The sequence below is a fragment of the Salvelinus alpinus genome, chromosome 9 (genome assembly GCF_045679555.1).
Source record: "Salvelinus alpinus chromosome 9, SLU_Salpinus.1, whole genome shotgun sequence".
NCBI lineage: Eukaryota > Metazoa > Chordata > Actinopteri > Salmoniformes > Salmonidae > Salvelinus > Salvelinus alpinus.
The window spans coordinates 67303663-67319673 of NC_092094.1; the positions used below are offsets into that span (position 1 = coordinate 67303663).

At 43.6% G+C, this 16011-nt stretch overlaps 1 protein-coding gene across 3 annotated transcripts in view; it reads left to right on the forward strand.

Annotated features, from left to right (window-relative positions):
* LOC139530506 (leucine-rich repeat and fibronectin type-III domain-containing protein 2) overlaps positions 1-16011 on the forward strand; it is an 86998-nt gene that overhangs the window by 43170 nt on the left and 27817 nt on the right. For all 3 annotated transcript variants that reach the window (XM_071326996.1, XM_071326995.1, XM_071326994.1), the window contains one exon: positions 10822-12217. In XM_071326996.1, coding sequence (XP_071183097.1) covers positions 10842-12217 — 1376 coding nt within the window. In that variant the 5' untranslated portion in view covers positions 10822-10841. The remainder of the gene's footprint in view (positions 1-10821; positions 12218-16011) is intronic.

Here is a 16011-nt window from a genome sequence, read left to right on the forward strand (position 1 = left end):
TTTACCTGTTTGATGGTTCGTCGGAGGGCATAGCGGGATTTCTTATAACCTTCGGGGTTAGAGTCCCGCTCTAAAGCTCTAAAAATCAAAGTCAAAAGATTCTCCGTTTTATATAATCTGTCTTTCTCATATGATCAAATTGCAGGAAGATATTGCACGCATTAAACTGACTACTCCAGGTGAGAAGCGGTGTCTGTCATCACAACTGACAGCTCTCACAGCGGGAACCAGTCGGGGGTGAACTATGGTGTTCTGAGAGGGTCACGTAGCACGGAGTTCTGCTAATATTTCTCCAGATTAATGTAGTACCACTAGAATTTGAAATGAGTGCGAAGCGAAAACCCTGATAGAGAACGTGATTGATGGCTGGAGAGGAAAAGGGGTAAATGGAGGGATTGAGTTCACTTTGATTGCATACATTTTTCCTTGCAACTGACAGTCTTGTTACAGAAGGTTCACATACTGTAGACCAGAATGTCCATAGACTTAAACATCTGTATCTAAAAGCCATTTTGAACCTAATGCTGGATAACACAAGACATTTTAAATATGGAGAGAGTACTGCACCTTACATCTGTCTGCAGAGATGTGTGGGACAAAATATTCTACAATGTCAATTTGGAAAAGTGTTCTGAAATGTAAGCTGCAGTAGGAAATATGAGGTCTGAAATGCATTGGTTTATGCAAGTTTAACATTTTGTTTTATGAAGTTACATCTCAAATGTGCTGCCAATTGGTTTCATTGAATCTCAAATGCACTTTCTCCCCTTTAAGGTCATCATCAGCTGTATAGTTTAATCATGCAGGAGCCATATGGAGATTGTGTTGACCTGTGAAAGCCGCATTCATATAATCTAGCTGTCTACTTGTGTATGTCATGTTGGAAACCTTGGTATGCTGGTACTTGTCATGCTCATTTAAAGGGGTGGTGAACTTCCTGATTTGGCCTCATTTTTCATATTGCTCATTAAGAATGCCAGCGGCCATGACTGAAGCCAAACAAAAGTTGTGTTGGGGGTGTGGTTTGATGTGGGTACTGTACACACAGTACTTTCCCGGGAACAGGCCCAAATCCCCGTCATTTGCGTGAAGAGAAGACGGAGAAAAAGGGGGCGGAGGTCGGGCTGCCTTCTGAGAATTCGTAGGCCGAGCGAGTAAACCCCCACTGGCATCCGGTCTATTGGCAAACATGCAATCATTGGAAAATAAAATCAATGATCTACGAGCAAGACTAAACTACCAACGGGACATTAAAAACTGTAATAACTTATGTTTCACATAGTCGTGGCTGAGCAACGACATGAACAACATACAACATGGGTTAAACACTCTATCGGTAGAATAGAACATCAGCCTCTGGTAAGACAAGGGGTGGCGGTCTATGTAAACAACAGCTGGTACACGATATCTAAGGAAGTCTCTAGGTTTTGCTCACCTGAGGTAGAGTATCTCATGATAAGCTGTAGACTACACTATCTACCTAGCTGTAGCTGTCTACATACCACCACAGACTAAGGCTGGCAATCAGACCGCACTCAATGAGCTGTATACCGCCATAAGAAAACAGGAAAATGCTCATCCAGAGGCGGCGCTCCTAGTGGCCAGGGACTTTAATGCAGGGAAACTTAAATCCGTTTTACCAAATTTCCACCAGCATGTGAAATGTGCAACCAGAGGAAAAAAAAACTTGAGACCACCTTTACTCCACACACAGAGACGTGTGCACAGCTCTCCCTCACCCTGCATTTGGCAAATATGAACATAATTCTATCCTTCCAATTCCTGCTTACAAGCAAAAATTGAAGCAGGAAGCACCTGCAGATGCTAAGCTACAGGACTGTTTTCCTAGCACAGACTGGAATATGTTCCGGGATTCTTCTGATAGCATTGAGGAGTACACCACATCAGTCATTGGCTTCATCAATTAGTGCATGGATGACATCGTCCCCACAGTGACTGTACGTACATACCCCAAACAGAAGCCATGGATTACAGGCTACATCCGCACTGACATAAAGGGTAGAGCTGCCGCTTTCAAGGAGCGGGACTCTAACCCGGAAGCTTATAAGGAATCCCGCTATGCCCTCCGACGAAACATCAAACAGGCAAAGCATCAATACAAGACTAAGATCAATTTGTGCTACACCCGCTCCGACGCTCGTCGGATGTGGCAGGGCTTGCAAACTATTACAGATTACAACGGTAAGCACAGCCGAGCGCTGCCCAGTGACACGAGCCTACCAAACGAGCTAAATTACTTCTATGCTCACTTCGAGGCAAGTAAAACTGAAACATGAGAGCATCAGCTGTTCCAGACGACTGTGTGATTACGCTCTCCGCAGTCGATGTAAGAGCTTTAACCAGGTCGACATTCACAAGGCCGCAGGGCCAGACGATGAGATGATTGTGCAATACAGGAAAAGGTGGACCGAGCACGTGCCCATTCTCATCGACGGGGCTGTAGTGGAGCAGGTTGAGAGCTTCAAGTTCCTTGGAGTCCACATCACCAACAAACTAACATGGTCCAAGCACACCAAGACAGTTGTGAAGAGGGCACAACAAAACCTATTCCCCCTCAGGAGACTGAAAAGATTTGGCATGGGTGCTCAGATCTTCAAAAGCTTCTACAGCTGCACCATTGAGAGCATCCTGACTGGTTGCATCACTGCCTGGTATGGCAACTGCTTGACCTCCGACCGCAAGGCACTACACAGGGTAATGCGTACGGCCCAGTACATCACTGGGGCCAAGAGTCCTGCCATCCAGGACCTCTATACCAGGCGGTGTCAGAGGAAGGCCCAAAAATTGTAAAAGACTACATCCACCTTATTCATAGACTGTTCTATCTGCTACCGCATGGCAAGCAGTACCGGAGCACCAAGTCTAGGTCCAAGAGGCTTCTCAACAGCTTCTTGATTTATGTTTGTATGAATAAATGCAGTTCAAATGTCCCGACAGAGAGCGCTGCCTCGCTTATGTATTTTATGTATAATTATTTACAATGTGTTATTACATACAGCCGGGAAGAACTATTGGATATCAGAGCGATGTTAACTTACCAGCACTACTACCAGGAATACGACTTTCCCAAATCAGATCCTTTGTCCGTACCACCCAGGGCATTTGAAATTATTCCAGAGGCTGACCCAAAACAACACCGCCGGAGAAGAGGAAGACTGAGCGATCTTCTGGTTAGACTTTGGAGGCGCACACACCACCCACTGCTTCCGAGTACATTACTTGCTAATGTCCAGTCTCTAGATAACAAGGTCGACGAAATTAGGGCAAGGGTTGCTTTCCAGATTGTAACATACTCTGTTTCACAAAAACATGACTCTCTCAGGATATGCTGTCGGAGTCGGTACAGCCACCTGGATTCTTTGTGCATCGCGCTGACAGGAATAAACATCTCTCCAGGAAGAAGAATTCCGACCATATTATCTCTCAAGACAATTCTCTTTGGTTATTATCCCCCCCTCAAGCCGATACCACGATGGCCCTCAAGGAAATTCACTGGACTTTATGCAAACAGGAAACTGGGGATTTCAACAAAGCAAATTTGAGAACAAGACTACCTCAATTCTATCATCATATCAACTGTAGCACTCGCACTGGAAAAACACTGGACCATTGTTACTCTAACTTCCGCGGTGCATACAAGGCCCTCCCCCACCTTTCTTTCGACAAATCTTACCACGACTCCATCTTGCTCCATCCCTTCCTTTAGGCAGAAACTCAAGCAGGAAGTCCACGTGCTAAGGACTATTCAACGAATCCACGCTTCAATTTTGATCACGCAGACTGGGATATGTTCCGGGTAGCCTCAGAGAATAATATGGACGTGTACGCTGATTCGGTGATTGAGTTTATACGGAAGTGTATAGGAGATGTTGTACCCACTGTGACAGTTAAAACCTACCCTAACCAGAAATCGTGGATAGAGGGCGGCATTCACCCAAAACTGAAAGCGCGAACCACCGCATTTAACCATGGAAAGGTGACTGGGAATATGGCCGGATACAAACAGTGTAGTTATTCCCTCCGCAAGGCAATCACACAAGCAAAATGTCAGTATAAAGACAAAGTGGAGTTGCAATTCAACGGCTCAGACACGAGATGTATATGGCAAGGTCTACAGACAATCACGGACTACAAAAGGAAAACTGGCCACGTCACTGACACCGACGTCTTGCATTCAGACAAACTAAACACCTTCTTTCCCGCTTTTGAGGATAATACAGTGCTACCGATGCGGCGCGCTAACAAGGACTGTGGGCTCTCCTTCTCAGTGGCTGACGTGAGGAAGACATTTAAATGTGTAAACCCTTGCAAGGCTGCCGACCCAGATGGCATCCCTAGCCGCGTCCTCAGAGCATGCGCAGACCAGATGGCTGGTGTGTTGACGGACATATTCAATCTCTCCCTATCCCAGTCTGCTGTCCCCACATGCTTCAAGATGGCCACCATTTTTCCTGTACCCAAGAATGCAAAGGTAACTGAACTAAACGAGCACTTCTGTCATCATGAAGTGCTTTGAGAGACTAGTCAAGGATCATAACACCTCCACCTTACCTGACAACCTAGACCCACTTCAATTTGCTTACCATCCCAATAGGTCAACAGGCAATGCAATCACCATCACACTGCACAATCCCATCTGGACAAGAGAAATACCTGTGTAAGAATGCTGTTCATTGAGTATAGCTCAGCATTCAACACCATAGTACCCTCCAAGCTCATCATTAAGCTTGAGCTGCACCACCCTCAACTACAGGGCTCTCCAGAGGGTTGTGCGGTCTGCACAATGCATCAACGGGGGCAAACTACCTGCCCTCCAGGAAACCTACAGAACCCGATGTCACAGGAAGGCCAATAAGATCATGGACAACAACCACCCGAGCCACTGCCTGTTCACCCTGCTACCATTCAGAAGGCGAGGTCAGTACAGGTGCATCAAAGCTGGGACCAAGAGACTGAAAAACAGCTTCTATCTCAAGGCCATCAGACTGTTAAACAGCCTTTACTAACACAGAGAGGCTGCTGCCTACATACAGACTTAAAATCATTGGCCACTTTATTAAGTGGATCACTAGTTACTTTAATAATGCCGCTTTAATGTTTACATATATTGCATTACTCATCTCTTATGTACAGTGGGGAGAACAAGTATTTGATACACTGCCGATTTTGCAGGTTTTCCTACTTACAAAGCATGTAGAGGTCTGTAATTTTTATCATAGGTACACTTCAACTGTGAGAGACGGAATCTAAAACAAAAATCCAGAAAATCACATTGTATGATTTTTAAGTAATTCATTTGCATTTTATTGCATGACATAAGTATTTGATTTGTAAGTAGGAAAACCTGCAAAATCGGCAGTGTATCAAATACTTGTTCTCCCCACTGTATATACTGTATTTTATACCATTTATTGCATTGTGCCAATGCTGCTCTGTCATTGCTCATCCATATATTTATATTTATAAACTCAGCAAAAAAAGAAACTTCCTCACACTGTCAACTGCGTTTATTTTCAGCAAACTTAACATCTGTAAATATTTGTATGAACATAACAAGATTCATCAACTGAGACATAAACTGAACAAGTTCCACAGACATGTGACTAACAGAAATGGAATAATGTGTCCCTGAACAAAGTGGGGGTCAAAATCAAAAGTAACAGTCAGTATCTGGAGTGGCCACCAGCGGCATTAAGTACTGCAGTGCATCTCCTCCTCATGGACTGCACCAGATTTGCCAGATCCGGGCTCTTCGCTGGCCTTGGCAGAACACTGACATTCCTGTCTTGCAGGAAATCACGCACAGAACGAGCAGTATGGCTGGTGGCATTGTCTGGCTGGAGGGTCATGTCAGGATGAGCTTGCAGGAAAGGTACCACATGAGGGAAGAGGTTGTCTTCCCCGGTAATGCACAGCGTTGAGTTGCCTGCAATGACAACAAGCTCAGTCCGATGATGCTGTGACACACCGTCCCAGACCATGACGGACCCTCCACCTCCAAATTGGTCCTGCTCCAGAGTACAGGCCTCTGTGTAACGCTCATTCCTTCGACGATAAACATGAATCTGACCATCACCCCTGGTGAGACAAAACCGCAACTCGTCAGTGAAGAGCACTTTTTGCCAGTCATGTCTGGTCCAGCGACGGTGGGTTTGTGCCCATAGGCGACGTTGTTGCTGGTGATGTCTGGTTACACCAGGCCTACAAGCTCTCAGTCCAGCTTCTCTCAGCCTATTGTGGACAGTCTGAGCAATGATGGAGGGATTGTGGAAAACAATGTTGAAACCCTTTACAATGAAGATCTGTGAAGTTATTTGGATTTTTTCGAATTATCTTTGAAAGACAGGGTCCTGAAAAAGGGATGTTTCTTTTTTTGCTGAGGTTATATTCTTATTCCATTCCTTTACTTAGATTTGTGTGTATTAAGTAGTTGTTGTGGAATTGTTAGATTACTTGTTAGATATTGCTGCACTGTCAGAACTTGAAGCACAAGCATTTCGCTACACTCGCAATAACATCTGCTAACCATGTGTATGTGACCAGTAAAATTTGATTTGAATGAAATTAGAATTCCATATAATGTTTCTATATCACCTACAATTTTTACCATTACGTCTGGAGAGAAAAATAATGGGGATACATCCAATTTTGCTCGAAGGATATACACATTTGCATAATGAGAATGTTGTGGTAATATTAGCTAAAACGTTAATATAACATTCTGAAAGTTCTTGAAATGTTCTGAGGACGTCAAAGACAAGGTTCATACAATATACGTTTTACATCAATGGAATAGTATGTTAAATCTAAAACAATTATGCTGACTCAATTCAAAAACTGACTGATTTCATTGTTACAACATGTAATGTGCAACCTAACTTTAACATTATATGAATGTCATCACAACTGATCATTTTTTGTGTTTTGGGAACCTATCTCTTGTAATGTACCCACACTGTTCCCACAACCTAAATAAATGTTTTAGGAACTTTTAAAGAATATAATACATTTGTTCTGGGAATGTTCTTGCAAAAACAGGTAAATGTTTTTCGCAACCTAATAAAAACATACAGTTCATATAAGGAAATCAGTCAATTTAAATAAATAAATTAGGCCCTAATGGATTCCACATGACTGGTCAGGGGAGCAGCCATGGGTGGGCCTGCAAGGGCATAGGCCCACCCACTTGGTAGCGAGGCCAACCCACTGGGGAGCCAGGCTCAGCCAATCAGAATAGATTTTTCCCCAGAAAAGGGTTTTATTACAGACAGAAACACTCCTCCACAAGCCCCACGACCTCCTCTGATGATCCCGCAGGTGACGAAGCCAAATGTAGAGGTCCTGGGCTGGCATGGTTACACATGGACTGGGGTTGTTAGGCCTGTTGGACATACTGACAATTTCTCTGAAATGACATTGACGGCGGCTTATGGTCAAGAAATGAACATTCAATTTTCTGGCAACAGCTCTGGTGGACATCCCTGCAGTCAGCATGCTAATTGCACGTTCCCTCAAAACATGAGACATCTTTGGCATCGGAAGTTTACATACACTTAGGTTGGAGTCATTAAAACTCGTTTTTCAACCACTTCACAAATGTCTTGTTAACAAACTATAGTTTTGGGAAGTCGGTTAGGACATCTACTTTGTGCATGACACAAGTAATTTTTCCAGCAGTTGTTTACAGACAGATGAAATCACTTATAATTCACTGTAGCTCAATTCCAGTGGGTCAGAAGTTTACATACACTAAGTTGACTGTGCCTTTAAACAGCTTGGAAAATTCCAGAAAATTATGTAATGGCTTTAGAAACTTCTGATAGGCTAATTGACATAATTTGAGTCAATTGGAGGTGTACCTGTGGATGTATTTCAAGGCCTACCTTCAAACTCAGTGCCTCTTTGCTTGACATCATGGGAAAATCAAAGAAATCAGCCTAGATCTCAGAAAAATAATTGTAGACCTCCACAAGTCTGGTTCATCCTTGGGAGAAATTTCCAAATGCCTGAAGGTACCACGTTCATCTGTACAAACAATAGTATGCAAGTATAAACACCATTGGACCACGCAGCCGTCATACCGGTCAGGAAGGAGACGCGTTCCAAGAGATGAACGTATTTTTGGGCAAAAAGTGCAAAATAATCCCAGAACAACAGCAAAGGACCTTGTGAAGATGCTGGAGGAAACAGGTACAAAATTATCAATATCCACAGTAAAACGAGTCCTATATCGACATAATCTGAAAGCCAGACTACGGTTTGCAACTGCACACGGGGACAAAATATCATACTTTTTGGATAAATGTCCTCTGTTCTGATGAAACAAAAATAGAACTGTTTGGCCACGATGACCATCGTTGTGTTTGGAGGAAAAACGGGGAGACTTGCAAACCGAAGAACACCATCCCAACCGTGAAGCACGGGGGTGGCAGCATCATGTTGTGTAGGTGCTTTACTGCAGGGGGGACTGGTGCGCTTCACAAAATAGATGGAATCATGAGGTAGGAAAATTATGTGGATATATTGAAGCAAGACATCAGTCGGGAAGATAAAGCTCGGTCGCAAATGGGTCTTCCAAATGGACAATGACCCCAAGCATACTTCCAAAGTTGTGGCAAAATGGACAACAAAGTCAAGGTATTGGAGTGGCCATCACAATGCCCTGACCTCAAACCTAAAGAACATTTGTGGGCAGAACTGAAAAAGCATGTGCGAGCAAGGAGGCCTACTAACCAGACCCCGGTACACCAGCTTTGTGATGAAAGAAATCAAAGCTGAAATAAATAATTCTCTCTACTATTATTCTGACATTTCACATTCTTAAAATAAAGTGGTGATCCTAACTGACCTAAAACAGGGAATTATTACTGGGATTAGATGTCAGGAATTGTGAAAAACTGAGTTGGCTAAGGTGTATGTAAACTTCTGACTTCAACTGTATCTCTGTAGAACTGTGATCCACTGTAACCGGATCCTCACAGGCCAGTAATGACAATGCTGTGTAATCAGCTAATTTGATATGCCACACCTGTCAGGTGGATGGATTATCTTGACAAATTATTAAATGCTCACTAACAGGGATGTAAACAAATCTATGCCCAGAATGAGAGAAGCAAGCTTTTTGTGCGTATGGACATTTTCTTGTGATATTTTTTTCCAGCTCATGAAACATGGGACCTGCACTTTACGTGTTGCGTTTATATATTTTTTTGTGTAATAATCAGCTGTTGGCCTCCTGAGTGGCGCAGTGGTCTAAGGCACTGCATTGAAGTTTCTAGCTGTGCCACTAGAGATCCTGGTTCAAGTCCAGGCTTTGTCGCAGCCGGTCGCGACTGGGAGACCCATGGGACGGCGCACAATTGGCCCAGCGTCGTCCGGGTTAGGAGAGGGTTAGGCCCGGGCAGGGATGTTCTTGTCCCATTGCTCTCTAGCGATTCCTGTGGCGGGCCGGGTGGCACGCTGACACGGTCGCCAGGTGTACGGTGTTTCCTCCAACACATTGGTGTGGCTGGCTTCCGGGTTAAGCGGTTATTGTGTCAAGAAGCAGTGCGGCTTAATTGGGTCGTGTTTCGGAGGACGCATGACTCTCGACCTCCGTACGGGAGTTGCGGCGACAAGAAGAGACTGTAACTACCAATTGGATACCAAGAAATTGGGGAGAAAAAAAGGGGTAAAAGGAAAAAATTAAATAATCAGCTGCTCTGGGAAAGTTCTTGAAACATCAGGTGAATGTTTTTTACAAACATTCTATATTCATCACCACGACTGGACAGTTGTTTTGTGATATGAGAACATTTGCACTGAGAACCTTCATAGAACCAATTTTGGTTTGCTGGGAGGGCTGCTTTGATATTCACACGAGTATGAAGGGTGTCTACACGGCCCGACACCTGACCATATTTCATACTGTAGCATCTTCTCTGGGTGAGGGAGAGAGAAAGAGATCAAAGTGAGGAACAGTGTTAGTGTAGAGAGAGAGTTTGAGAGAGATTTGCTATTTGACTCCTGCTGGGTGGAATAATATTCAAATATTATGCTCCTCAATTTTTGACTTATCATTTCTAGCATGTTGGGCTAGTGTGACCAGTGCAGTTAAAGCTAGAACTACTGTAGTTGCTCCTGCTCAACAACTGTAAGTTAAAATGTTTAGATTCATTTTAAGTGCCTAAACAACATCTTATTAGCAATTGGGTCATTGTAAATGTATAAGCAGAACTAAAAACTACTTTGAAAAAGCAATTCGCAACGCAACCGGTGGAGAGCATTTTGTGACTAGAGACACGGTTGGTTACCAGGTCATTAACAAAGTGAATTAAAAATGCAGTTATCTTTGCACTGCAAGAATGGACTACATTATGAAATGCTATAATTGTGAAACAAAACGAGACTTACAGTGACAGTGTATTTATTTAAACATGCTTTCAAACATGTAGAAAGAATATGCATTTGTATGTCCTGGTTACTGATTTGTTTTGAATATTCCCTAGGTATGATGTGACTGGGACTCATGCAGGGTACATACTGTAAATTAATAGCTATGATGGACACAGATAGAGCAAATTGCCTGTAAACCTGCTTACTAACATAATGCTATTGCAAATAGTAACCAACTGCACATGGTTCCTCTCATATTGGTGGTCCTAATGTGTCTTTATTTTACTGAAAAAAGGGCTGAGTGTGATGAACTTTAGACCACTGTAATTTAATTATCTGTGCCATCTTTATTTGTAAGGTCTTTCATCATTACTTGGACGAAATTATCTTACCATGCTCTTCCCTTCTCTCCTCTGTCTTTCGTAGGTCCCTGCATATGATCTACCATGGACAAAGTGCTCAGCAGCCTCCTGCTTCTGGGAACCGCAGTGATGATGGCTCACGCATGCCCCAAGTACTGTGTCTGCCAGAACCTGTCTGAGTCCCTGGGTACCCTCTGCCCATCCAAAGGCCTGCTCTTCGTGCCTCTGGACATAGACCGGCGGACCGTAGAGCTCCGCTTGGGCGGCAACTTCATCCTCAAGGTCACACCGCAGGACTTTGCCAACATGACGGGCCTGGTGGACCTCACCTTGTCCCGCAACACCATCAGTGCCATCCTGCCTTTCTCCTTCCTCGACCTGGAGACCTTGCGCTCCCTGCACCTGGACAGCAACCGCCTGACCGAGCTGGGACCGGACGACCTGCGTGGCCTTGTCAACCTGCAGCACCTCATCCTCAACAACAACCAGCTCAACCGCATCTCCAAGGTGGCTTTTGACGATCTGATGCTGACACTGGAAGACCTGGACCTTTCCTACAACAACTTGCGGGGCGTACCTTGGGAGTCCATCCGCAAGATGGTCAACCTCCACCAGTTGAGTCTTGATCATAACCTCATCTCGCACATCACAGAGGGGACATTTACGGACCTGGACAAGCTGGCGCGCCTGGACCTCACGTCCAACCGGCTCCAGAAGCTCCCGCCAGACCCCATCTTCGCCCGTTCCCAGACTAACTTAATACTGACCACTCCCTACGCCCCTCAGCTTTCCCTGAGCTTTGGGGGAAACCCCCTGCATTGCAACTGTGAAGTGCTTTGGCTCCGGAGGCTGGACCGAGAGGACGATATGGAGACGTGCGCTTCCCCTACCAGTCTAAAGGGACGCTACTTTTGGTACGTGCGGGAAGAAGAGTTTGTCTGTGAACCGCCCCTGATCACCCAACACACGCACAAGTTGTTAGTCCTGGAGGGCCAAACAGCTAGCCTGCGCTGCAAAGCTATCGGCGACCCAATGCCGATCATACACTGGGTCGCCCCAGATGACCGTTTGATTAGCAATTCGTCCCGAGCGACCGTGTACGATAACGGCACCCTGGATATTACCATCACCACGTCCAAGGATTACGGCACCTTCACTTGCATCGCAGCCAACGCAGCAGGGGAATCGACCGCCTCTATAGAACTGTCCATCATTCAACTGCCACACCTCAGCAATGGTACCAACCACACCGCACAGCCCAAGTCCCGGCTCTCGGACATCACCAGCTCTACCAAGACCAGTAAGGGGGAGTCCAAACCTGTTCCGGAAAAGGTGGTATCTGTATCGGAGGTGTCTGCGTCCTCTGCTCTGGTCAAGTGGACTGTTAGCAAAACAGCACCCAAGGTCAAGATGTACCAGCTCCAGTACAACTGCTCCGAAGATGAAGTCCTGATTTACAGGTAATTAACATTGTGTGATTTTTTTTTTATAGACTTGAGGGTTTGATGAGAGGTGGGTTGCAAGATCACAATACAGTTTAACAAGTCCCTAGGGTCCCCATTTGTCTGTAGAACTTTACAACACTTCAGTTGTACGTAGCCAGTCTGTCGCCAATTAATTGCTAACTACATCCGACATGTAGCCTACTGCTCTTATGTGTTATCCAAAGAGTATTGATAGCATGTCCTCTTGACACTTTCCTCAATGCACACAAGAGATTCTTCAGATAATAGCAATACCTACACATGCAATTAACAAGCACTGAGCCAGGCACTTTTTATCATAGTGAAACCAGCCACAAAAATAATCCAACTTTTTAATCGTTTATTCCTGCAGTCCTAACAAAGAGGATTTTTCTAAATGTTCTTTCAACTATTTATCTCAATCCCAATGCTCTAGACAATTAGGAATACATATAATACTTTTGGGAAATAAATCTGTAGGCTCCCTGCCATCCACACATTTTCTAGCTTAAAAAAATAAGCACTTCCTTTAGTGATGGAAGATGTCCAAGCAACCACAAATGTTCCCACTACAACAAATTAACAGAAAACACACAAAGAAGAATTAGTATAATGATAATTAGCCTGGCAATACAACACTTTACATGTGGGTTGCCTGTGTAGTAACAGTGTAATTACACTAGTAACAGCATGTGCAAACCTAATAGCATTAGAATGGCATTAGGAACAGTTACCCCACCCTGTATTTGACTCCATTGCTATAAGAAGGAAAGGGAAAGACATGGGCAGATCTAGACTAGCAGGCCTGGGAATAAACCATATATCTCCCCTGCCTCCCAAGAGCGTAATGTGGTTAAGAATGCTGAGGGACTGTCCCTGGATATTTACTACCCTTACTTTGTTTAATAAAATAATTGTGCATGAATTGGAAAAGCGGGCCTGTAATTGCTGAATGCAGTTACAGTAAGTTATGTGTTCAATCGTAAACCTTCGTAAACACATGAAATTGAATACCAATGAACCCCCCCCAGCAATACTTTACCTTTTAATGGCCAACGTGTCATAGCCCTTTGAGATTTACCTCTTATGCAAGTACCGGATTCTGAATTGTTTAATAACCGAGAGCGGACACTATGGAGATCTGCTGTTGCTTATTGGTTTACTGGGGGAATGCGATATTGAAATCATGCTCAGAGTTGGGTTGAGATATTATTTTGCTCAAAGGACTGAATAGAACTCATCACCTCTTAAGAATACAATAATAGGATATGTTTATCTGATTTGCTCACCAGGCACATTCAGTGCTAGTTTTTTCAACCTGCTCCTGTACAGACCAAGAAGTAATATAATTTCCTCAGTATAGCTACAGCTTTTCTCTGTCCAATGAATGTGGCGGACGGGTGGCTCAACCGTTTTCCACCCACCCACAGTTTATATGAATTAATTCTTATCCCGGCATTTCTACAAATGTGTTTAAATAGACTGGCGCTGAACATATTGGAGTTCCAAGTTATGAATGCTGTATACAGTGCCTTCAGAAAGTGTTCATATCCCTTGACTTATTCCACATTTTATTTTGTTACAGCCTAAATTCAAAATGGATTAAATAATTATTTTTTCTCACCCATCTACACTACCGTTCAAAAGTTTGGGGCCACTTAGAAATGTCCTTGTTTTTGAAAGAAAAGCAATTTTTTTTGTCCATTAAAACAACATCAAATTGATCAGCAATAGAGTGTAGACATTGTTAGTGTTGTAAATGACTATTGTAGCTAGAAATGGCAGATTCTTTATGGAATATCTACATAGGCGTACAGAGGCCCATTTATCAGCAACCATCACTCCTGTGTTCTAATGGCACATTGTGTTAGCTAATCCAAGTTTATCATTTTAAAAGGCTAATTGATCATTAGTAAATCATTTTGCAATTATGTTAGCACAGCTGAAAACTGTTGTTCTGCAATAAAACTGGCCTTAGACTAGTTGAGTTTCTGGAGCATCAGCATTTGTGGGTTCGATGACATGCTCAAAATGGCCAAAAAACTAAGAACTTTCTTCTGAAACACAAGAGAAATGTTCTGAGAAATGAAGGCTATTCCATGCAAGAAATTGCCAAGAAACTGAAGATCTCATACAACGCTGTGTACTACTCCCTTCACTGAACAGCGCAAACTGGCTCTAATCAAAACTAGATCTGTGCCTCGACACAATCCTGTCTCGGAGCTCTACGGATAATTCCTTCAACCTCATTGCTTGGTTTTTGCTCTGACATGCTCTGTCAACTATGGGACCTTAAGCCGTCATTGTAAATAAGAATTTGCTCTTAACCGACTTGCCTAGTTAAATATATATATACATACATACATACATACATGCATATATATATATACAGTGGGGAGAACAAGTATTTGATACACTGCCGATTTTGCAGGTTTTCCTACTTACAAAGCATGTAGAGGTCTGTAATTTTTATCATAGGTACACTTCAACTGTGAGAGACGGAATCTAAAACAAAAATCCAGAAAATCATATTGTATGATTTTTAAATAATTAATTTGCATTTTATTGCATATTATTTTATCTGTATCGGTACAGAGTCAATGTGCAGGGGTACGGGTTAGTCAAGGTAATTGAGGTAATATGCTCATGTAGGTAGGGGTAAAGTGACTATGCAGAGATAATAAACAGAGAGGAGCAGCAGCGTACAGTTGAAGTTGGAAGTTTACATACACCTTAGCCAAATACAATTAAACTCAGTTTTTCACAATTCGTGACATTTAATCCCAGTAAAAATTCCCTGTTTTAGATCAGTTAGGATCACCACTTTATTTTAAATATGTAAAATGTCTGAATAATAGTAGAGAGAATAATTTATTGCCCCCGGTAATGCATTGGGCAAACCGCAAGATCCTTGCGGTTGCGGGCAGTGTAGTTGCCGTACTAGGCGGTGATACAGCCCGATGCTTTCAATTGTGCAACTGTAAAAGTTTGTGAAGGTTTTATGTGACAAGCAACATTTCTTTAGCCTCCTGAGGTTGAAGAGGCGCTGTTGCGCCTTCACCACACTTGCTGTGTGGGTGGCCCATTTCAGTTAGTCAATGATGTGTACGCCAAGGAACTTTCAACCTTCTCCAAGCGGTGTCGTTGATGTAGATAGGGGGGTGATCCCTCTGCTGTTTCCTGAAGTCAACAATCATCTCTTTTGTTTTTAGTTGACGTTGAGTGAGTGGTTGTTTTCCAGGCACCACACTCCCAGAGCCCTCACCTCCTCCCTGTAGGCTGTCTCGTCATTGTTGGTAATCAAGCCTACTACTGTTGTGTCGTCTGCAAACGTGATGATTGAGTTGGAGGCGTGCTTGGCCACGTAGTCATGGGTGAACAGGGAGTACAGGAGGGGGCTGAGCACACACCCTTGTGGGGCCCCAGTGTTGAGGATCAGCGGAGTGGAGGTGATGTTTCCTACCTTCTGTACTCCCTGTACTCTCCTGAAGGGGCGGCCCTTCAGGAAGTCCAGGACCCAGTCGCACAGGTTGGGGTTCAGACCCAGGGCCTTGAGCTTAATGATGAGCTCGGAGGGTACTATGGTGTTGAATGCTGAGCCACAGAAATCATGTGATCCACTATTACTGAATATAGAATGAGTCCATGCAACAACTATGTGATTTGTTACGCACATTTTTACTCCTGAACTTGACTCAAGACATTTCAGCTTTTCATGTTTTATTAATTTCGAAAATGTTCTACAAACAAAATTCCACTTTGACAATATGAGGTATTGTATGTAGATCAAT